The sequence below is a fragment of the Lepidochelys olivacea genome, assembly GCF_965140295.1.
Source record: "Lepidochelys olivacea isolate rLepOli2 genome assembly, chromosome: 2".
In the NCBI taxonomy this organism is placed as follows: Eukaryota; Metazoa; Chordata; order Testudines; family Cheloniidae; genus Lepidochelys; species Lepidochelys olivacea.
This window is the reverse complement of record NC_140412.1, coordinates 161,700,174-161,725,152: the sequence shown is the minus strand read 5'-3', so window position 1 is coordinate 161,725,152 and position 24,979 is coordinate 161,700,174. Positions and strand designations below refer to the sequence as shown.

At 40.7% G+C, this 24,979-nt stretch overlaps 1 protein-coding gene across 3 annotated transcripts in view; it reads right to left on the bottom strand.

Annotated features, from left to right (window-relative positions):
• Positions 1-396: 396 nt before the first annotated feature.
• Positions 397-24,979, bottom strand: part of EPB41L4B (erythrocyte membrane protein band 4.1 like 4B) — a 246,643-nt gene continuing 222,060 nt past the window's right edge. For all 3 annotated transcript variants that reach the window (XM_084619648.1, XM_084619649.1, XM_084619650.1), the window contains 3 exons: positions 9,222-9,290; positions 4,193-4,359; positions 397-663 (listed from right to left, as the gene is read on the bottom strand). In XM_084619648.1, coding sequence (XP_084475774.1) covers positions 594-663; positions 4,193-4,359; positions 9,222-9,290 — 306 coding nt within the window. In that variant the 3' untranslated portion in view covers positions 397-593. The remainder of the gene's footprint in view (positions 664-4,192; positions 4,360-9,221; positions 9,291-24,979) is intronic.

The window sequence follows — 24,979 nt, the reverse complement described above, 5'->3', positions numbered from 1 at the left end:
ATATATCTATATATATCTGAGTAAAGATTAAGTTAGAAATTTGATAAGACAGCCATTTATTTTTCAGCAGAGACGAAGAGTCGTAGGGTTAAGATATAATAATCATTTTTCTGCTTTTAAAAATGATTCTTTAACAAACAGCAGTAACTCGGTGCAATTTTCAGTTATACAAAATGACATTTTCTATGTTACTATCAAAATATTCTGCATAACATTAATCTCTGTGCAGTTATTAACATATATACAGAACAGTGTTTCTCAGTAGAAATCAGTATGTTCCTTGCTGATAGTTTTTACCTTAGATTTACCAAAACCAAACCTAAAATTCATTTTATAATAGTAGAAAATCCTAATACTCATGATAAATAAAGGACTGAAGGTTTATTTCCCAGCAGTAAATGAATAAAGAAACTCCTCCAAGTTAAAGTCAAGCCAAGACTTAATTGTAATCAACTGTGATGAATCTGAGTGAGCTGGGAACATAACACATTTTCATGATGCATTATGTTGAGTACACAGAAGTGGAGGAATGTAAACAGACAGAAGGCACATGAAAGGCCCCGATCCAGTCTCCATGTGATGAAGTGAGAATTTCATAATTCTGTCATCAACAGTCTTTTCATCATCTTCTCTCTCTCGAGTTCACGCCTCAGAGTCTCAGCACTGTGTAATTAATGCACAAACAGCCAATTATGGGAACAACAAAATGCCACATATTTCAATTAAAAATAATTAACATTTTTAAAGTACCAAGGGAAGGAGAAAGGTTCAGTTTGATTCAGTGAAAAAGCTGAAAATAGATGGTTGAGTCAGAAGTGAAAATCATTTGACATTTTGAGTAGTAAAGAAAAGCAACCAAGGGGGGAAAAAGCATGAGACATTTTAGGGCTTACTCCTTCTCCCCACAAAGCCACTGATAAAGTTCCCATTGACTTCAATGAAAGCAAGATTAAAAGCTCAGTTTCTTGTTAATTGATGTAAAAGCCATTTAAAAAGACTTGTATTGCAGCAATCTGCTCCTCAGGGCCCAGATCGCCTTTCAGTTTCCTGCATGGTTTGGTCCTAGAGGAGGTTTCTTTTTCATTACATAGCCTACAGCATTATTTAGTGTGCACTCAAGTGAATGGGAAGCCGAGCTGGATTAAGTGCTAGAGATCTTGCCTGGGATCATGGAACGATGTTGCTGTGATGTTGTCACACACTGGCTAAGAAGCACAAGGAGTAGACGTCTCCATAAAGCATTCTGGTCCAGGAGGAGGAACTGAGCAGGAAGAAGCTGCTGTGAAGCAGCTAAGCATTCCTCCTTACACAGGGAAAGGGAGGAAGAGGAGTCTACCCAAGCCCATCCATGCCCACTGCCACCTGACTGGACCATGCCCCCATCTCAAGTGGACATCTAGCGTTGGTGGTGTAAGCACTGTGGGATGGAATGTTACCACTGCTACTCCTGCTCAGCCAAACCTGGGGAGAAGGAAGGCTGGATCTGCTGCTGCTCTTCAGGTGGCTGGTATGGGGAAGTGGCTGTAGACTTCTGCCATTTTTAGTCCTTGAGTGGGCTCAGGCTTTCCCCCCAGTCTACTGCTGCTCTGCATCTTTAGATGAGCCATGCCCCTCCCTGTCTATTCCCTCAGTCCGCTGCTGATCCTAGTGTTTGAGTGGGCTAATGCCCATGCAGCTCATGGTTACTGCAGCCCCTTAACTATGGCCAAGGAGGGAGAGAGCTTTGTTACCATCTCCTCTGATGACCCACCAAGTCTCCTGGTTCTTTACATTTCTGGCAGACCATGGTGGGGACTGTGATGGGACACGCCCTCATCCCACTGACCAAAAAGGCTAACGAGCATTCCTACACTCAAGCAGCACCAGTTAGACGCACCTGCAGAACATGCTCCAGCTGAAGAAGGGCAGCTTCAAAAGGTGAAACTTGCCATAGAGAAGGGGGGAAGTTTACCCTGGAGGAGAAGCTGCCAGGGACTGCTAGTGAGTTCCAGTAGCAAGGGGAGCTCAGCCTGAGGCAGCAACTAACCTTTCCTTTCCCTTCCCACCCTTGATTGTGGACACTATAAGCCTGATACGGGCAAAGGGCCCGGGAGGGCTGCTCCCAGCCAGTGACCTGTGGTGGGACCTGGGGAGTGTCACCAGGGACTAGAAGCAATTGGACACAGAAAGGGCCCTGGAGTGAGCTGAACTCCTGCCAGGAACAGAGAACTCACCCGCGAGTAGGGGCTCCTGTAGGCGACACAGGTGCAAGAGACTCAAAGAGCCTATGGCCGAGGCCAGGCTGAGGGTTGGCCCACTACTGGGACCTAGTACAGGAATTATAGGGGTATGTGAGGGGACCCTCTCCCCGGAGCTCTTTGGGGTAGCTGGGTCTGAGGGGGTGGGGCTGCTGCCATGACACATACAGCACATTCTCTGGGTCTGCCAGCACCCCTATTTGAGAACTAGGGGGGATTGCTGGAGAGGAGAAGAGAAGGAAGTGGGGGAGAACACTATGCAGGTAAAGACAGAGGGAGGGGAATGAAGCAGGCAGAGGGAGAGAGAAGAAAAGAGGGAATGTCTTTAGAGTTTACTCTTCAGAATGTGCCAGGTTCATGTATAACTGCTGCAAAACTGCCCCGGTCCTTTTTTAATTTTGGCCTTTGGAATGGACCAGATTTCACCAAATGGCTAGTATTTTCAAAACTTTTGCTCAGGAAAGAATCCTTCAGAATCTCTCTCACCCATTTGCTGAATATTTTGTGGGCTATCCAGAAGATATTGCTAGGGTGACCAGATGTACCGATTTTATCAGGACAGTCCCGATATTTGGGGCTTTTTCTTATATAGGCACCTATTACCCCTCACCCCCGTTCCGATTTTTCACACTTTCTATCTGGTCATCCTAGATATTGCACAGGCTGCTTGCACCTACTGAGCCAGCCCTGCCTTCAGTCTCATGCATCTTTCATATTCTTTCATTGTTAACTACTAGTAGCTTGAGAGACACTAAGAGCACATGAGTAGATTTATTTATACATTCTATAAAAGGGCAACCCTTAACAACAGTTTATGAAGAGGCACAAGTGCACGCTGGGAAGTAACGATGGTTAGCAGCACAAGAGAAAGACGCAATAGTTAGGATTTTTCTTTTTTAGATTAAGCGTTTTGTGCAAATTTTAATGCAGGGATCAGCAACGTTTGACATGCGACCTGCCAGGGTAAGCCCCCCGGCGGGCCGGGCTGGTGTGTTTACCTGCTGTATCTGCAGGTTCGGCCAATCGTGGCTCCCACTGGCCATGGTTTGCCGTCCCAGGCCAATGGGGGCTGCGGGAAGCAGCGACCAGCACATCCCTCAGCCCGTGCCGCTTCCCACAGCCCCCATTGGCCTGGGACGGCGAACCGTGGCCAGTGGGAGCCGCGACTGGCCGAACCTGCAGATACAGCAGCGCCAGAGGTTGAGCAGTGAGCACCCCCCGGCCCACTGGAAAGTTGGTGCCTGTAGCTCCAGTCGGTGCCTATACAAGGAGCCGCATATTAACTTCTGAAGAGCCACATGTGGCTCCGGAACCACAGGTTGGCCACCCCTGAAATAGACAGTTTGGCTAATTCAGCACTCATCAGCCTCTAGAGAAGAAAGATTACCATTAGAAACAATTGTAAGATGGAAGAATTGAAAAAGAGTAGGTTTTCTGTGGGAAGCTGGAACATGCTTTTTTTGCTATTTCATGCTATAAGAACAATTGCAACCTGACACTACTCTGAAAATTCAGCACCTGGTATTCATCGGAAAGAGTATCTATTTCTCAGCCCTTCCCAGTTAGCACTGAATTTAGAGAAACAGATTGCGACAGCAGTTGTTAAAAACAAACCAGTAGTTCAGGGGAGGTGATTTGTCTCAGAAAAAATGGCACACCCTTTTCTCTCCAGGCCAGTGGTTATGGAGGTGGTGTGTTTGGCCTTCAGAGGAGGGCAACTGCTGGCTGAATCACCAGTTAGGAGTGGCTTTCAATTCAGAGAAAGTTTCTTATGCTTTCCACTTGTCCTGAGGTAAGTACCAAATGGCAGCTGACTTTACACATTAGTGGAAATTGTAGTTTAGGATGAAAGGCTCAGCGGGTTCTTTCCCATTACATTTATGATAGAATAAAAGAAATCAAACTCTTGGGAACCTAGAGAGAGACACAGAGTACTGCTATGAACTGCTCAATACCTGTCTGCCAGAGAAATAGGTTTGTGTGATGAATATATCGTCTGCACTGTTGGGGTTGGGACGGTCTCTGCCAAGGACCTCATTGCAAGTGAAGGCGATACTGGTGGTAACAGCTTAGGTGATGACTGCACAGCACAGCACACTAATTTGCTGTCTATAAATTCTGCCTAAGAAGAAAATAATGAAAAGGATAAGTTAGTTTTGATTTTTTCCGCCCACTTTCTCTCAAACACTCGTTATCAGCAACTTTCCTCTAATAAAGAGGGAAAAAGAGAGATTGCCCTATAGTTGCCCAGTGGCCTTTTAAGAACCAGGAAGCAACCCTCATATATAATGAAACAGACACTTCTTCTTTGGACAGAGATTCAACGGTTGTGCACTGATGACAAGTCTGACTATAAAGTCCACTGTGTGAGACTGAACTCAGTTCACGGTACATTCCACACTAAATATGGACCCATAACCTATAAACATGCTGTTTATCACCATTTTATTTGGTTTAAACCTGATATGGGGAGCTGACCAGAAGTGTCCTCTTGAATAGAGCCCTGTCAAAATGAACTCGTAGGTCCCTTGACAACTGGGCATTTTATTAAAGTCGAGTGTGCATGAGTCTGGGTCTAATTGTTCTGTGTAGTGGAGCACACCCGAAAAAAAAATACCCAGTGGCAACTAGCAACAGACAATGTCATATAAAATGTACAGAACCACAACAAACTCCCGACTCTTTCTCCATACTGCACAGCTGATGCTATGGCATCACAAATCCTGCAACATCAAAGGCTGGGCATCCTGTCATTCCTGAAAAAAATGACACTGACCCACTGTTTGCACAGGACCATTTAATGACAAGCAGGGAGCAGCCTGTGTCTGCTCGCGCGTTACCGAGTTGATAGGAATGTACAGTAGCGGCAATCTTTCAGTGCTTCAGAATAGTCCCGACATGTTCGTGCGATTATCAGCTGAGTTTTTTTTCTTGACAACCTGTTCTTTGAAGCTTGACTCAGTCTTCACAACAGGAGGAAGAAAAGTCAGCACAACAGGGAGGCAGAGAATTGTTATCCAGCTATTGGACTATGTGTCTTTTTTCATCACTTTTCAAATTATGTGAGCTACTTATGATGAACAAATACTGAATGGAGACACTTGTGCATTGGGATACAATCTGCAGGTTAAATCAATGGGTGATCCAGGAAGAAGCTGGAGTCGGGTCTTTTTTACATTTCCCAGCCTCTCTTTTGACTGAAAGCAGAGAGTCCATTCCAGACGAACATACTAAGGATGAGCCTTTCCCAGTCATTCTATGAAACCAGTAAAATGAAAAATGGTAAAATAAAACCAAACAAACAAGAAAAAAACAAGCAAACAAACCCCCCTCTAATCCTGACCAATTATAGGCCTAATCATTAAAAAAAGGTAAGAGGCCAAACTTTTCTGGCATTTCCCTTTTAAAGCTCAATGTCACCGTCCAGATGCAAGCAAATTTTGCAGTCCTCATGCAGCATTTTGTCTCATAAGGACTGTCAGATCAGGCTTTACATCATAAAATACTGACACCATGGCACAATTCCTCAGTGGGAATAAGTTGTCATAACCCAACTGAAGTCAATGGAGCTAGGACAACTGACACCAGCTTAGGATTTGCCCTATTTTTAATGGTTATTTTAGATAGGTATGTGGTACTATTTTTCTCTAGAGTATATATTTATATACTTATGTGTTGTGACGTGGTCAGGCCAGATGGCTACAAAAGAGTGGTTGAAGGTAGGTACATTAGTTCCAGGTTAAGCAGGTCCCTTTTCCCTGGGTAAAATAACAGGGACTGTTCCAGAACACTCAGGAACTTTCTAGAACTAATTAAGGCAGGCAGGCTAATTAGGACACCTGTAGCCAATGGGGAAGCTGCTAGAATTAATTAAGGCTAATCAGGACACCTGGTTTAAAAGGGCTCTCACTCCAGCTAGTGAGGTGCATGTAAGGAGCTGGGAGTGACAGGATGTGCTGCTGGAGGACTGAGGAGTACAACCGTTAACAGACCTCAGGAGGAAGATCCTGTGGTGAGGACAAAGAAGGTGTTGGGAGGAGGCTATGGGGAAGTAGCCCAGGGAATTGTAGCGGTCATTCAGCTGTTCCAGGAGGCACTCTAGACAGCTGCAATCCACAGGACCCTGGGCTGGAACCTGGGGTAGAGGGTGAGCCCGGGTTCCCCCCAAACCTCCCAACTCCTGAGGTTCCACCAGAAGGGAAGTTCTCTGAGCTGTTTCCCGACCCACATGGTGGATCATCAGAAACTACGGGGATTGTTCTTACTCTTTTTTCCCCATCCTGGCCATTGATGAGTTTATCTGAGTGAACGGCAGATTTGAGCCACAAAAGTGGCCAAATTGAGGGCTACTGTGAATCTCTGAGGCGAGCAAAATCTGCCAATAAGTGCAGGACCCACCAAGGTAGAGAAGGAACTTTGTCACAGTGTATACAGTATATTGGGCCAGATCTTCAGCTGGTGTGAATCAAAGTAGCTCCATTAAGTCAATAGATTTATGATTTACACCAGTCAACACAGATAAAATTTAATCAGATTTATTTCCCCCCCAAATAAAAAAATCAGTTTAGCTCTTTATAAACTGCAGAATTATAAAACCAGAAAATAGCCTCCAAAGCTTACTTGTTTATTAATATTTTTTGTTTTTCTATAAAATAAAAAAATAGACATTTTTGGCTCTAAGCAGCATTTTCAAAGCAAAACCTACCTTAAAATCAAAAAATACCAACAACAACAAAACAACCCCCAAAATTTTGCAGGCTGTTCATAACATGAAAAAGAAGCAAGGGAAAGGAAAATGAACCACAAATATTTGCAGCTGCATAATGCTGTGCATGACTAGGATACATTCAGAGTTAGATCTGGCTCTGTCCTTGAAATTTTGCGCTAATGCATTTGTTTGTGTTGTTTTGTTGAGGCCAAACATGGGGTGACACCTAGCACAACTTGTGTGTTAAAATAAACTGAAAAACAATTGACTTGAAGCCAATATTTCTTTGTTCAATGATCCCCATTATTCAGGTTGTGGGACGGGGATAACTGCATAGAATAGAAATTTGTTCACTTCCCTGCAATCTTCTTGGTACTTCCTGGTTTACTAAAGATTTCCCACAATGCATAATTCTATGACAAAACAAATACCATGGGCTGCATGGGTTGAAATGTAATTTTAGATATTTGTGATGTTGCATTGTGGTTTTTTTCAGTGAACCAGTACTCTGAAGAGGAAAAGATGAATTGTGGATAGGTTAGTTAGAACTTATTTATATGCTGATTATCCCTCCCTCTTGTCCCACCCAACAAAACCTAATTACTAGAGCTGGTCAAAAATTTTCCATTAACTTTTCCATGTCAAAATAGCTTTTTAGCTAAATGGAAATTTTTAGTAATGTTCAGCTTTCATTACAAAGCGAACATTTTTCAGTTCGGTGTTCAGTGAAACCTAGCAAAATGTCAGTGTTGTCTGACCTTTTTTACAGGGGAACTAGTGGGGATATTATTCTGCACAGATTTCTGTGTGTAACTCAGTTTTTTAATCCGGGACATAAAAGTGGAAGCTTTCTTGCCATTTTTATTAAAGTGGGTACCATCCAGCCTGGATGACTTTTTCAATAATTCTGTTTTGATGGGCTTGAAAGATTTCAATATATATGTTGGGATATTTTTAATTAGAGCAAAAAATAGATATGAAGCAGATTCTGATAAATTTTTCAATTTCTCTCACTAAAATAAGACTTAAAAAATAGACACATGACTCCCTCTCACCCCCTCCCCCAAAAGAAAGTGTCCCAAGGTAAGGGGGATCATGATCAAGCCTTTACCTCTTTCTTTAATAACTCACTAAGTGCAGACAGATACTATAGCTGTCCCAGTTGTGAATAAGGTTCCATATTACATATTTAACCACATGAGAGAGAAAACAGATTTGGGGCTCAGGACAGAAGTTAAGGTTTAAGTCGGAATGACTTCATTTTATGAGTTTAATTTAGGAATATCACACTCGTGACTGTGAAGTGAAATTCTAACATGAGAAGGTTTCTCCTCTGTGGCTGCTAAGCCACATCCCAGTTTGGGAAGGACATGCAGAGGGTTTCAGTCAGAGTCCCATGCATAATACCTAGTTGTTTCGAGTTCTAATATTAATTTTAACAAGTCCCTCAATTGTTTAAATGTCTTGTTTCTTCTACCTATCATACTCACACTGCTACTCTAAGGTTGGGCATTCAGGGTACAGTATTATTAGATCGGTCGGGCTTATTTTTATATTGTTATACAGTTATTAGTCCTGTTTATGTGGTACTGTGCAGTATGCCTTGTGCAAAGGGACATATCCCAAAGCCCGCACCTCACTTCTTTCTCAAGCAACATTTCCAGGGAGGTTTAATGGGAGATTTTCCCAAATAAGAAGTAAGGATTCCAAGATTCAGCTCTAGGTTGTTAAATAACACGGACGTTTATAGCAGCATGCGACTGTAGTCATCATCATACAACTGTTTTATATTAATTGTAACTCCTTGTTTCAATTCAGAATACAATTTTCATGAAAATTAGGTCCCCTAGAAGACAGAGACAGGCTTTGTAAAGGGGACAAAGGCCAATTCAGCAAAGATTCCATGCAGCGTATGGATTTAGTGGCTATGCCCACACCATTGCCTGCCCTTCCTGTTTATTCAGAGTCTGTGCAGCCTCACCCACGCCCTCTACAGTAGAACTGTGGGAGTGCAGCTGTATTTTGTGACCTGCTGCCCTGAAGTGTTTCACCCTCAATCCTTATTTCTGCTTCTAGTAATCTCCAACACACCAATGAAGGCAAGTTTACGATACAAGTCATGGCCATATTTGATTGATTTGCAGTCTAAGCCACATTTGGAAAGTATCTTTATTAGGACTGTTAAAGGCAAAACTTCTGACATTGTTTAAAAAAATAATCTGGAGTCGCAAGTGCTGTGTTAAATACACAGTTTTTCAGTTGCATGTTCTACTTACAGAAAACTGTGGTACTGTTGTAAAAGGATCGAAAAAAGGATTAGCTGTATCAGCAGGGAATGTCTTTATCTTTAAAAAAAGATAAAGAAAAAGATGTTACTTTCAGAGCCTAAAAATGAAAAACAAAACCAAAAAAAAGCAGCAAAGCACTGCACGTATAGCAATGTCTGACAAACTCGAACGGTTCAGCAGCATTCAGATAAACCAGCTCAAAAGACGACCACTTCAAAACACATATGTAAGTTAGTGAGGAATATTCAAAGGATAAGACCTGACTGAATTATTTTACCCAGGTAATTAAATGTAATATGAAATAGCTCTTATATAAACATATTCTGAACTGACTGCATCCGATATGTCTTCAGCTCTATAACTAGTCACGACATTATTTGGCTTGTTCTAGTGACCACCACACATTTTCTAACTGGTAATACAAAGCTCAGCGATAGGAAACCTTACACAGTGTTAGCTTGTGGTTAGGAACTTCAGCTAAAGAACTTTTGTTTTATGGATTTTACACATCCATACTTTTAGTTATTTATAGATAGCACAGCGCTGCAAATGGAGTGTCAGACAGGACAAGAAGAAAGCACCAAAAAATCACTGTAGGCAATTGATTGGTAATCACTGTCCCCAGTAATGTTAAGAACTTCAATCTTACCCATTCCAGTGGTGTTCTAAGGATCAAGCTACATCTCAGGAGGTATTACTAAAGGAGTGTTGAAAATACTATTAGAGACCATTATGCCATTGGATTGCATCTGTACTGAGAATTTTCAGTGCAAAATCCTGGTCTCATTTAAGTCAATGGCAAAACTCCCATTGATTTCATAAAAGCCAGGATTTCACCCTGAGTGTAGACAAGGCTTTGGTGTAAATTATTTCTGGGCTTAGTACCATCTTGAATATTAAATGAAGAAAAATAAATTAAACAAATAGCAACCAAGCATTGTCTCTTTTTGATTATAGGTGGTATGCATGTCATTATCCTCCTATCTAGAATGCAGAAATCTCATTAATCCATTCAGGAAGAGGACAAAGTAAAAAGTATTTATCAACTAGAAGTATTGATTTCAAACTGCACTTCATATTTCCACTTGGGGAAAATGTATTATATACTGAAAAATGTAGTTATCACTTTAATGGAAAAACTTTTTTAATGTATGTTTATTATGCATGCCTTATCATAGAATTAGTGCGTTATGTTGAGGCAGCTGCTAATAAACAAGGAACACATTCAAGTGCCGACCCAGTTGCCCGAGAAAGGAACACCTGAAATTATGAGATCAAAAGTAATAAAGAAAATGCATATTGTCATTTGTTTTGTAAACAAAACACCAGACACACATTTGGTTTGTAAACGTGCCATTCAAAATTCATATCCAGCTGTGGCCCAACATTCACACAAGGACAAAAATGCTCAGGTGTGTAAACACCTGTTTAACTGAATGTGGATGACTAGAAATAATCACGTAGCTGTATTTGAAAGGTCACTGCACTAGAAAACAATTCTCTAAGCCATGAAGATAACTGTGTAGAGATAGCAAGAGGAACATTTCAGACTTTTCATAAATATTGATGTATCTACATTCCATCAGTAAACTTGATTTTGAGTTACTATGTGCACTTACTGACATTCATTACAATACAATATACAAATTGTATTGCTAAGTGAGTCTGTTATGTTATACTGATATCTAAATCTGCCAGTATAACATGAATGATTCTGAAGTGGCTGTGTCTTTTTGAGACAACAAACCCAGAAGTCAATCTTGTCATTCTAGATTTATGAAGTGTTTACATTTCAGTGTTTGCGAATAAGATACAGAGCACTGTATTATAACACAGTACTGTAGCCAAAATCAAAGTATTATACAAATCTAAAATCAGTCACTCATATCTGACTTTAGTTTGATATGCAGCAACCCAAATCTCTCTAATTTTCTGGATTGGTCTCATTAGGAGAACAAAGTTTAGTTACTGAAAATGAAGGTGAAGAATGATGCAAATGTTATTATCATGATAAATGAAGTGGGGGGATGGGCGGGGGGAAGGGGAGCTCCCTTTTATGGACACCCAGCCAGCCAGCAACTATAAAATTCCTGTTAGTAGCTGTTTTCTAATTGCTCTACCTGTAGAGGGTTAAAAAGTCTCACTGCTATGTATAGGTAAAAGGAAGTGAGTGGGCACCTGGCCAAAAGAGCCAATGGGAAGGCTAGAACTTTTTAAAATTGAAACAAGACTCCCCTTTTGTCTGTCTGTTGTTGTTCTCCCGGGGAGAGGTGGACAGAGCAGAGGCATACTGTAAGAAGCTTGGGGCCAGGTATGAAACAATCCTCAATATCATACCTAGAAACTACTCATTTAAAACCCTAGATATTTAAGTAGATCAGGAAATGTCTAGGGAGATGTGATTGGGTTTATTCCTTTTATTTTGTTATGGGTTTGTTGCTTCCTCTGTGCTAACTCGAGGTGCTTTTGTTTTTCTTGTAACCTTTAAACTGGACCTCAAGAAAGCTATTCTTGGTACTTAATCTTTGTAGTTGCTTTTTTAAAATCTAGCAATAGCTTGAGTTCCCAGATGTATTTTCTTTCTTTTTTTTATTAATAAAATTTAAGAACACAATTGGATTTTTGTGTCTTAAGAGGTTTGTGCACGTTTAATTAGCTGGTGGCAACAGCTGATTTCCTTCTTTTTCTTTCTCTGCTCTTCCCTGGAGGTGGGGGTATGTGTGAAAGGGCTTGAGGGTACCCCACCGTAAGGAATTCCCAAGTGCGCCTTCCTGGCCTCTCAAAGGGGTTCTGCACTAGGGTGGTGGTAGCACTTACCAATCCAAGGTCAGAGAAAAGCTGTAACCTTGGGAGTTTAATACAAGCCTGGAGCGGCCAGCATTAATTTTTAGAATCCTTGTGGGCCCCCACCTTCTGTACTCAAAGTGCCAGAGTGGGGAATTAGCCTTGACAGTTATTCAAGAGCCTATTGAGAGTATTGACCAGAAGCACATTAAAAAAGTTGGTCTTGATTACACACTGAGATACATAGTGATGTGGAAAAAAGAATCTTCTAAAGTCAGCCACTAAATCTGTACATGTCAGAGGCCCAAATTTTGTGTCAATACACATCTAAGGTCAGTTCATCTGATTTAATTTCAAACCCAATTTTCCCTTTTCCGGAGTTGTGTTTATTTAATCGGAGGACAGAGAATTCCAGACAAACAAAATTAAAAGATTTTGTAGGTCCCCAGGACACCACTTCCAGCCATCAGTCAGGTTTAACTCAACTCAGAACAACTAAGGCACATGAGAAAAACTCATACCCATGCAGCACTTAGGAGACAGAAAGCGAAGCCATTCTGCCCACTCTGCCACAGTCCAATCCTTTTGTCTCCCTCATTTCTTTTTCTTCTGAGGAGTTTTACATGAGTAGCAACATATACCTGTTCACGCAGACTGTGCCCTGCCAGGAATACAGCTGAGAATTCTCCCGCAGTTGGTGTAGAAGGAGGGAGCTCATGCTGTCTTGTTTGGAATGGTTGGAGGTTGCAATGGCTGAAGCTGGTTTGGTTGTTCTGGTCTGTGAAACAGGCAGGGTGCCTCGAATAGCCTGATTACAAAAATGATACTGATACAGGCAATGATACTGATCTCTTCTGTAAAGTGCTTTGAGATCTATTGATGAAAAGAGCTACAGTAGAATCTCAGAGTCACGAACACCTCAGGAATGGAGGTTGTTTGTAACTCTGAAATGTTCATAACTCTGAAAAAAAACATTATGGATGTTCTTTCAAAAGTTTGCAACTGAACATTGACTTAAGCCAGCTTTGAAACTTTAAGATGCAGAAGAAAAACGCTGCTCTTTATTTTTTTAGCAATTTACATTTAACACTGTACTGTACTGTATTTGCTTTTTTTGTGGGAGGTCTCTGCTTCTGCCTGATTTTGTACTTATGGTTTCAAATGTGGTGTGTGATTGACTGGTCAGTTAGTAACTCTGGTATTCATAATTCTGAGGTTCTACTGTATATAAAAGCTCGTTATTTCCTAGAGCCTCTTTTTATATCCTGGTGCAGTTAAACTGTTGAAATATAATATTTAACATTGGGAATACTAGTGAAGGAATTGGCTAACTAAGGTAGAACTGCATTCAGACCTCTCAACCACACATTTTGCCTAGGAGCCCATGTGGATCCTCTCATTCTGCATTTCCAACAAGCCTGGAAGCGTGCTGTAGACAGCAGCAATCAGCAGTGGTGGCCAACTGGTGGGAATAAACAAAGGAGGAAACCCTTGAATATGGCCTGCTCCCAGAGGAAGGAGCTGCTAAGGGATGCTGTCTGGATAGGAAGAAGAGTTGGAGCCAAGGTAAGTTACATGGAGCTATTTCCATTTTCGCCAGTGAGCCCATTGCTGAAGGTGTCAGGTAGCTTCCTGACTTTTCCTCAGAGCCATGTTATGGATTGAGAATGAGGCAGGAAGGAGAAAAAAGGCTGATGGATTTTGTTGCCCCCCCAATAAGTGACATTATAATGGCTTTGAATGATAAAACCTGTTCTTCAGGATGTTTTCTCACTGTGAGAGACCAACCTGTTTTGCAAGTTGGTTAAAAATAGTGTTAATCATTAAATGTCAAGTTAAAATGGCTTTGATTGCATGATGTGCCACAAAACACAGGTATTCCACATTTTGGCCATTGTCTCATGTTCTGATGGCTTTTCTCATATACTGGCATTTTTGGAGTGTGAGAGGTATGACTGCATTACCATGGCAAAAGTACCTTGGACAAACATGTAGTCCTCATCTAGAATATTTAGTTTGTTGAGTCAATAATTTGCTAGATTTTAGCAAACTCTTACTAAATGAGACAACGAGCCTAAATAAAGCGAACCAACACGTTCTGAACAGAAGTTCGTTGTCTGGTAAACTTCAAGGGGATTAATCTGAAAATCTGCTATACAGCAGAATAACATCATTGCTTTTGAAGAAAAATAAGCAGAATTTTGATTCTCTGTGGATAATCTTTCCTAGAAGTGTGAGCACGTTCCTGCTAGCATGGAAGCTGTTTACTGTATCCTAGCTGTATCTTGTCATAAAATGCTTTGGAGGCATCTCTGCCAGACCTGCAAAGAATTATCAGTGTTATTTTGCCTTTTGTTTGCATTGCAAGGGGAAGAGAAAAGAATAAACAAAGGGTGAGTAAAAGAAAAGAGAGAAGAGGGAAGTGTCATTCTTTGCTGATCTTCGCCTTTTCTTCAAGTTTATGTAAAAAAGTCTTTTTGAATGTAATTTAAACTCGGGATAAAAGGAATTGTGCATCTGAAATTAACTATAACTATTTCCAGCAGATGGGACAATCACAAGCATCTTGGCCATTTGAAAATTACCACTCTCAGGCACGCTGATCCTTTTTTCTTCTGCTCTTCTGTATTTAAGAGGAGAGAAGGTAAACTGACAGCACAGTATATCCACTGCGTTGGCATCAATTTCTTTTCCCTGTACAGAGGTTTGGAAACATTTAGTGTTCTGTCTTGTGAGTGCACACTTGCTGTTCTTCACTTGAGTTCACTTGCACCCAGCACTTTATGGTTCAAGGCCCTTGTAATACCTTCGGAAAAACATGTATTCCCAGTTGGTTTGAAATATGACCATTTATTTATACTGAGCCAGATGGGTCTCCAGAGGTAAGCAGAGGTTGTAGCTCTGACATATCAGCAGCTTCCTGTGCATTGTAGCGTAAGCAAAACTTCCACTACATGAGATGCTTTCACAGATACAGGTCTCTATGTGCACAGTGGCCAGAGGAGTATTTTGCAAAGCTCTATTTCAGAAACACATGGACTAGTCAACTTTGAACTTATGTAACTTCAGATCTATGGTGAAAAGGGGCCATACAGCACACAGGGTAGAGAGGTCTGTTTGTATTCAGCCCAGCCAGAAGGGATCAGGGACCCAAGTTACCAGTTTACATGCTGTTTAGTATACCTTAGTACTGATTGACCTGAGGTATGACTTCATGAAGGTGGTTTATGTACCTATTGTACTAATTGACTGGCAGTACCTCCTTCCAAGACCAATGATCAGATCCTCCTCCTCTCTGGGTCTTTGCAGCTTTTTTACTGAAATTCTTCATCTGGTGCCATACAACTCCAGTGGGGGAAGCTATCTGGTGTGCTAGGAAATGCAAAGACAAACATGTAATGTCAATCATAGTGCAATACAGCATCTGTGGATTTTTAAAAAAATGAAAATAGCTCATCAGACACCAATACTCACTCAGGCAAAGTCCAAACCCAATTCATCCCCTTCAGTAAAGCTGTGGCAGGTGTGTGCTTCAGTTCAGTGCATGAACACAAATGAAAAAAATAGTCCAATAAATTTGTAACATGACAGACACAGAATTACGGTATTAGTGAAACTACATATTATTGTTGAACCCAACCTTGAAAAAAGCTGTGTGGATCGAATAGCCTTATGAAGAACACCACTGCACCATAGACAATTTTCTAGTCAAAGAATTCCAGATCCATTATGCCTGTTTAAACAATACAATGTGTCAGTATCAGTGGAAGGATTAAATTCATAATTCATAAATTCATACAAACTGTGAAAATTTTGAAAATGTACCTTTCATATCGTATTATGTGACAAAATGTGAAACTTCCGCAGCTGCTTTAGCTTCTGCTTAAGCTGGTGAACTCCCAGGTAACAGAAACACATTTTGTTGAATATTTCCATGTGTACTGTTGTCTTATCTGTGAAGGTAACAACTCCTTGTCTGATCTGCACACTTCCCTTTACTCACCTCCTGTGTGATCAGACAGTAGCTTGAGGCCAAAGAAAGAGATTAATTAACTGGCACTTAAATAACATTCAGCATTTTGAAACAACAGTCATTTTGAAAATCAGTGCCAGTAAATTTGATTCTTTAATTCCCCTGGTTGTCTTATATCATCCTCTATTTTTCATCCAATTTTGATAATTGTTTGCCAAATTTCTTGCATGTGCATACTCCCCTTATGTGCTGTCCTCGTGAAGTCCATTACCTTTAGAATTTCATTTATGTACCTTCCTTCATCAAACACAGCAAGACACATATATTCAGCTTGCTTAGCACAATCATCATAGGAAGAGGTCATGAGCCCCTTGGTGGTGCAAAGATGATGTAATGCTGGCTTAAACAGCCAGCAAAGGATTCCTCCAATTTGGTGGAATTCCCAGGTAGTGTCACTTTCTCTGTGCCACCTTCCCTGACATGGGGGCATAGTCAGAAGCAGAGAGCACGGTTGGGGTGCTGCTCCCTCTGCTGTGTTCCTGCAACCTCTGACTGTCAGACCATCTGCTGGGGGCCACTGCAGCGAGGTGAAAGTTGTAACTCAATCACAGTTAGGTTTTGTGGCCATGGTCCTCAATGCAGCAACAATATTCCATAGTTCCAGTTCCAGCATGGTTTGCAGGGGCTAATATACAACCCACCTACATTTACAAGCAGATCACCTCACAATCCCCTAGGCACAATGGTTAATAGAAATAGACGCAATACAAAGGCTGGACCTGGAGATGTTTGCTGTCCTGCCCTCCCCGATGGATATAATCTTGTTGGTGCTAGGGCCATTTTTGTGCGTCTCCTGGAGGTGGAACGTTCTGCTGTTCTTTGTCATGACGACTGTAAGTGTTGGTTGGATGTAGAGTAGTTTCGGGGTGGAGCAATGCTAATGCTGCTTCTAACAGTGCCTACTGTAGAGAGTGACAGGAATGCAAGGCAACCAGTCTGCACACAGAGTATCGAAAGAAAAGACGGTCCTCTCTCAGTTTCACCTTTTAACTTTGCCATGAGGCTGCACTGGTGACGAGATTTAGCTCTTCAAAGAGCACTGAGAGGGAACAATGCAGCCGCTATACACACGACATTCTCCATACTTTGATGGCCTTCAGTGCTCTTCTGGAGGACGTTGTGAACGTGAACAAGCTTAAGAGAAACACTACAACATGTGCTGAGGTTATCCTGAACTACAGCTCCTCGGAGACAACAGAGCAAGACATGATGTCACTAAAACCACAGCTGCATTCGCTTGGACTTTGTTTTGAGGCAGAAAAGAGTGTTTTGCCTAGACTGGATCCTAATAAGTAGGTTGCATCACTAGGATACCATTGGTAATCCAAGTTAACTTCTTTCTGCCATTACCAGTCACCTCAACAGCATTAGAAAATTAGTTTTTGGATTGTGCACAGCAAAGAAAAATAAACATCAAGAAACATACCCCTGCAGAACAACAGACAGAAGTTGTTGTCATAGAAGTTCTGGAGCTACCAGAAAGCAGCCAGATGGGTGATGTGAAGAGAAAGTAAAAGAATAAGGTGATTCATACCACAATGAGAAAGCCTCAAGTAAAGCATAAGTCATACAATCATGTCTTTCCAGTGAGCAGATTGTATGAGTGTTGGAGTGCTAGAAGATAATTGAAGCATATGGAGCGGTTGCCCACTATACAAATCATTCTTTACACCCACAGAGCTTGTTGATGGTCCACCATCCAACAACTGTTCACTTCTCATGCTTGGTAACTAAGAGCCTAAGCATCAATGCGAACAGCCTAAATCCGCCAACCTGGTGATATTTTTAGAAAGACAGATCGATTATGCATTCTGTACAAAAAAGTGTTTCCTCTTATCAGATTCAAAAGCACCATGGTCATGCTGTTCTACTAAACAGTTACTGCAGATCGATGCCAGCATTGTACCATATGACCCTTGTCCAGTGCAAACAAACATGTTATCTGTGTGCCAAACCTGATTTCTGCCAACACAAAAGCAAAAGTCCTGAAATTCCTGAGATTTCCAGACAACCCTCCAAACTTGGCTTCACTGACTGCTAATGTCAGGATAATAATAAGTAATTTGAATCAAACTGTTCTCTTATTTTGCAGGTATCTCATGATTTATTGTGGCCATTATAATCCCCAGTGATTTTCACAAGACCATGTTCTGAATGCAAAAACATTGCACAGAATGGCTTAAAGTCCCAGTGGCTGCAGGAAGCTGTTAAAATTACAGGCTGGTGCAATCAACGCTTATGAGCCTTGATCCAGTAAAGCACGTAAGCATGTGCTTAACTTTAAACCTGTGATTAGTGCCATTGACCTCAATGGGACTATTCAAAGGTTTAAAGTTAAGCACATGCTTGGATAATAAACTTGGAAATATTGAAGTAGAATAAAAAATCTTGGATAGTTTCACCGCACTGTATTCTGCAGCTCTGGTTACAGTGAACGTTTGCGGAGAGTGAAGTTTTTCTGCAAAAAATATGAAATTCATGATAATAGGCTTCCATTTTTCGACTTGCAATGCAAGATCAATTAAAACTGAAACGAGATCATTGTCACTTCAGATGTGATGGGCACAATAGCTATTTTATTTATTTTTACATGTTCAGATTTAATCTCGTGTTTACTAAATTGTTTGCAATAGCTATTACAGCAAAGAAACTATTTACTAATATGGCTGCTAAGTATTAAAACTGCCTGACACCAGGTGTTGAAAACCCATCTGTATTACAGGTATCAGTCAGTAAAATTCCAGGGCACAAGTTCAAACACATAACAGTTCATGATTCTAGTGTTTATAAATTCAAACACTTGCATGTTAATACCTCGACAGATTAGGTCCACTTTATTCATCAGATGGTTCTGCTTTTGGTGAGTCTTTCATGAAAACAATCCAGTAACACAGAAAAATATATAGTTGTTCATTTTCCATTGGGTTGTTTCCACCTCTTCTTGAACAGATTGAGGCCTTTCCTGGAAAGCCAGTCTCACAAATTAAGAAACAGTGGTCTAGCACATTTCACAGCTAGGGAGATTATTTAGCAGAAGGAGAATTCCAATTGTTTGGGTCTATTAGCATGTAGCCGATTCTTGTCCATCCTCAGTTACATAAAGAATTTCTCCTTTGAAGGAATTGAGGGAAAAGCATAAAAAAAATGTTCTACTCGGCATAGTAAAGAAAATAGCTTGTTTGCCTGGGGCTGCTTTTTTCATTCAAGCAGAGGCTTGCTTCTCTGTGGTTTGTATAAGGGGCAAAAAGATCCATGTGATGCATTATTAAAGAGAGTTCTCTGAAAGAAGCTGAAAAGGATTGTTATGCTTTCCTGTAAAATGAATGGGAACTGGGAAGCTCTTATTTGAAATGACAAATTCTGGTGCTTGAAAATGTATTTGCCAAAGAATGGTAATCCTTCTTTTAATACCTGGAGAGTCTATTGGGACCAGACCCAGTTTTCAGTACAAAAAGAATTCATATTATGGGCCAGATCTTGGGCCCCAATAAAATATGCTTGTTCTGCTCCAGCAGTACAAGGGAAGCTTGCAGCTGCCCTCAGTAAGAAACTTGGCATTCCCTGAGTGGCAAGTAGCCGGCCTAGCTTGCTCTATACCACCATGAAATTCAGTGCATTTTTTATCAGGTCCAATGTAAACACTGACCAGTAAACTTGATGATGTCATGTTTCAGAGTAGCAGCCGTGTTAGTCTGTATTCACAAAAAGAAAAGGAGGACTTGTGGCACCTTAGAGACTAACCAATTTATTTGAGCGTAAGCTTCCATGAGCTACAGTTCACTTCATCGGATGCATTCAGTGCAGCTCACGAAAGCTTATGCTCAAATAAATTGGTTAGTCTCTAAGGTGCCACAAGTCCTCCTGTTCTTTTTGATGATGTTAGCTCATCTACTGTCATGGTGACTTCTAGGCTCTTCTCTTTAGGATTCAGTAAAACTTTTAATTTCTGCTGTGACAAGGTCTATGGTACCCCGAGCTGCAGCCAGGATTTACAGCACCTGGAACAAGCTGTAGCAGCAGTAGGAATACAGAGCTACAACTATGAACCTACTGTCTCCATACAAACACATGAAGTCTACACAGAGTAATTTCTTAAAGAAACCTATACATCCTGTCTGTTATTGTTGCTATACTACTTTACCTTGAGATCTTACTCAACAAAGCCTGAAGAAACTTGGTTCCCATATATATTATAATCTCCCTTTCTCAAAAGTGACTACTCTAAAACCAAAACGGAAAATATGGGCCAAATATTTTACTCACTTATGTACCATTATTGGTGGTAACTATAGTAGACTGTGACAACATCCACTGTGTGGATGAACTATCCAAACACGGGGCACACACTGCCTGCCCTCAAGAGCATAAGAGCAAAAGATGGAAGAAAAGAGTGCAACATACAAGGCAACATGCTCAGGGTAATTATGTGCGCTTGGTTTATTAGTTGTATTAATTTTTAAAACTAAATTCATTACTGTCCCCTCACCATCTATCTTCCACCCATCAACTCCTTGACTTCACCCTCAGCTTCAATTTCATTATCCTTATGTCCCTCTCTTCCATCATTTTACCTCTTCCCTTCATGCAAATGAGATGTTAAATAAATCTTATAATTAAGTCAATATCATTTCCTTTTCCCTGTTAATAAAAATATTAGAGCAAATCAAATATCTGATTTTGCCTGTGCATGTGTCTCTCCTGTTGCAAATGACAGTGAAAAGAGGATGTCTAATCAATAGGCAACCTGACAAAGACCAAGTAACCTGTTACTTATGTACCATGCTGGCAATGAGGGTCTTTGTCCCCCTCTACATCTGGTCCACATCTGAGGGTAAGACCCTACTGCAGCTGTCTGCTAACAGTTACTCCTTTAACTCAAGTACTAGAGATTCATATGTTTTGCACTGAAGGTTCAAATCACATTGATGATCCAAGTGAGGGGTCAATTATACTTGAATACTATAATAATTTATTCACAAGGAAAAATAAAGTTGACTAATATTTGCTGTTTTTACAGGTTTTACATGTTGTGTGACTCAACCAATCAAGAGCCAGACTTCAAAGCAAATGTTTCAAATTTCTGGTTGAGCTAGGAAGCATTCAATTGAAATTCCATCCAAAAGCCCGGCAGTCAGCATCCCACTTGCCATGACTCTTGAAAACTGTGATTTAGAACTGCATATGTATCAATTCATTGGTGTGTTGGAAAGAAAACAGATACACAATAGTTACTCTTTGGAGTCTAAATACAATTGTCACTATTACAGTAAGGAAGAGAGAGATTATGAACATTACAACTGCTGAGACAAAGGGAATTGTGTACATATCAAACTAAATAAAAGGTGGTTAATAGGCCTTTATCAAAAGAATTTGAAATGCCTCATGTGATAGCACGACTACGATACTTGGCTCACTTAGTGTCAGCCAACACAAAAAATAAACCTAGCCTTGCATAGGCTTCTGCAGTACGGAAAATAAATCTTTGTCTATTGACTGGTGCATTTAATAGTAAAGAAAGAAGGAGACTGAGACAGGGGATAGCCAGTACATCCAGGTATTGATGCTATGTGTTTAAAAAGTCCCTCCCATCTATTGTTTGCCTTTATTTTTGAATATTTATCTTTTAGGCCAAATCATTAGCTGGTACAGATTGGTGTAGCTGCACAGAAGTCTAAGAAGCCATGCTTATTGACTCCAACACAGGGCTGAACTCTTGTTTATTTGAGGGATGAAGCAGGAACTTTAAAAATGTTTGACACTAAATCAAAATAATATTAGGCAAAACAGCATTTGGTCATGTTTACAAAAGTATTTAGGCGCAACTTTCAATGGGAGTTAGGTGCTAACCCACTTAGATGCTTTTGTCAACCCCCCTGGGCAACTTAAATACTTTAAAAAAATCTGTCCCATTGCCTTGTGTGTTTGTGTTCATTTACTGGAGTTGAGCGTCTTGCCGAATCTGTTTTCCATTTCATCCAAAGAAGAAAACTGCCACAGGCTCTGAATGTTCAATTTTGTAGGTTTTTTGAATTTTGTTTCTTTTTGTCTTTTAAATTAGGGTGGCGCTCAACAGCCCCATCATTTTGATTCTCCTCAGTACTATAAAAATGGTGGCATACCTTGCCACGTCAAAGTCTGGTATCTAAGCTCGCAACTGACCAAAGTATTATATTAATTGCAATAAAGATAAATATAGAGAAATTCATTCACTGCCGTGTATGACTACTAACACCAGATTCTCTGCATTGTCTGCATCGCTGACTTTCCCTCTAGCCTTAACATTGACAAAGAGTCTCCCAAAAGGTACACTGATGGGAGAAGTGCCAAAAAAAGATGCAAACTGAGCAATTGGCTTCATCTTGATCTTTTTCTTTCTGTCAGAATGCAGTTTCAATTAGTTCAAAAACACAGAGATGTTACATTATCCATAGCTGATTTCTGGAGCGTAGTAACATGTCCTTATTGTCCATTCAGGAAATAGGAAAATAAACATAGAATATCAAGGTTGGAAAGGACCTCAGGAGGTTATCTAGTCCAACCCCCTGCTCAAAGCAGGACCAATCCTCAATTTTTGCCCCAGATACCTAAATGGGCCCCTCAAGGATTGAACTCACAGCCCTGGGTTTAGCAGGCCAATGCTCAAACCACTGAGCTATCCCTCCTCCCTTATGCTGTTGATCCAATGCATATAAGGTTGCTTAAAGAAGGGAACTATAGATAAAACAGAAGTAAATCAAAACATTTTAAATTGTGTACTGCCCCTACTGTATGTCTTCACACACTACCTCATAATTTTCCGTTATCACTGACTTATGTACTATATATATTCTTATGCCCTGCAAGACATGGCGCCTTCAGCCTAGCACCAAAAAGACTGTCTCTAGCACATTCCACCTCCAGCATGCCAATGCTAAGAGTGAACTAAACATCATAATGAATGACCAGAGGCTGAAGCATGAAGCATACCCAGTTAACTTAGGCATGACCCTCGACTGAACACTGACATACAAAAGCTCCCTGGGCAAGACAGCAGTGAAGATCAAGACAAAGAACACCCTTCTCATCAAATTGGCAGGTTCTTCATGGGGAGTGGATGTGCCAACCCTAAAGACCTCAGCCCTTGCCATCACGTACTCAATAGCAAAGTACTGTGCACCAGTATGGAGTCGGTTGGCATACAATAAACTCGTTGACATGCAACTCAACAATGCGCATCATCACAGGAACTCTCTGACCAACTCATCTTCCATGTCTTCCAGTTCTGAGCCACATTGCTTCCCCTTACATCAGGAGGGAAATTGCAGCTGGCCAGTTGCTTGAGAAGGTATGTGCCAACCATCAATCAGTTCCTCATCACAGACCCTAATGCTTGCCCGCCCACCCGGCTTTGACCTGCCATGTTGGCAGTGGGCCCTTCTTAGCCAGTTCCGGACTGGGCAAGGCCTCTGTGCAGTCAACCAGCACCATTGAGGTCTCTGACGCAATCCAAGCTGCAGCTGCGGTGCAGATTAAACAATGATACACACTGTCAAAGAGTACCCGCTGGTCAAATTCAGCAGTGGGTTCTGAGAGTTCCACTTGGTCACTGAGAATGCTATTGCTTGGCTCAGTGAATATGCAAATGCTAAATAAATAAATGCCCTCCTTTTGTGGATGGGGGGTCAATCCCAACTATCCAAAGTGCAGTAGTCATAGTTTAAATTTACTGGTGATCCTGAAATTCGGATCCAATAGACTGTCTTCGAACCCTGACTGCATTCCAGGATTCCCCAAGTATCGTGAACTTTATTAATTCAACAGGCTTATAGAGACTGGCAACACACCAATAGAAACCTAGTGCTTGAACATGCAGAACTAAATGTTGAAAGGGTATTTTTAAAGTCCTGTGTATAGTGCTTTGTTTGCATGAACTATTAGAGACAGCTATTAGGAAGTGTGAAAGTGAAGTCCCAAAATGCACTCATCAATTATTTTGGTTGTCTAAACACCAATATTGTTTTTATAAGGTGCTGAAGACCATTCTCTAGTCATTAGAATACTTTATCTAGTATAAATGACACCCAGTGATGTGCCTTTGACACATTTGCTTGTTTCAGGGTTATTATTCGAATATGCTCACAATACCCTTGTACTGCATACAGTACTCCCCTTTTTTTAAAAAAAAAAATCCACAGCTAAATTTCTCTCATATTTGATTTTGCCATGCTACATCATGTGGGTTGGAGCACTGAGCTATACCCCTTAGTTAAATTGTGTTAATCTCTGACTGAAGATCAGTCAGCTTAGAAAAGTTCTTCCTTTTTACATCACAATATCAATCTAAAGTATTTCCTTGAGCTCCAGTGGAAGCCGGTTTATCGCCTGTTGCTCTGATTTTTTTGTAGTAAGGTTATTTGCTTTAGCAAGGACCCTTTTTGTCATTCATTAGATTAATATGGACTTAAAGAGCACGATTTTGAAATGGGGCACAAATGTGTTTGTAAAATGTGCATACAGCTGTGTGCTCTTATTTGCACATATAATTACTATGTTTCCACAAACTGAGTATTTGTGCATACAAATGAGTTATGCTTTTAATTGGCCAGTTGGATGTATAAATTCCCAATTTGTATGTGCAGTCATGTAATTGTATCTTGAAGTTAAGGATTTGCATTTTTGTATTTCTTCCTTTGAAGATGGGTGTTCTTACTTATTTCTTCCAATACATCTTATATCATGGAACATCCTCTTAGGAAGATGTTCAAGATAGAAAGTTTCTGGTTCTAGATTATATTACGAAGCTTCTCTAAGAATTTATTTATCTTCAGTTTTTAGTTCACCATAAAGTGTCTCCGACTAAGGCATCTTGGAGTCTTTTGGGGCATGTGGAGATGTCTTGATATATGTCTTCAGCCAGTTACAGTAGGCATCTACTACCTAATGTATTTAT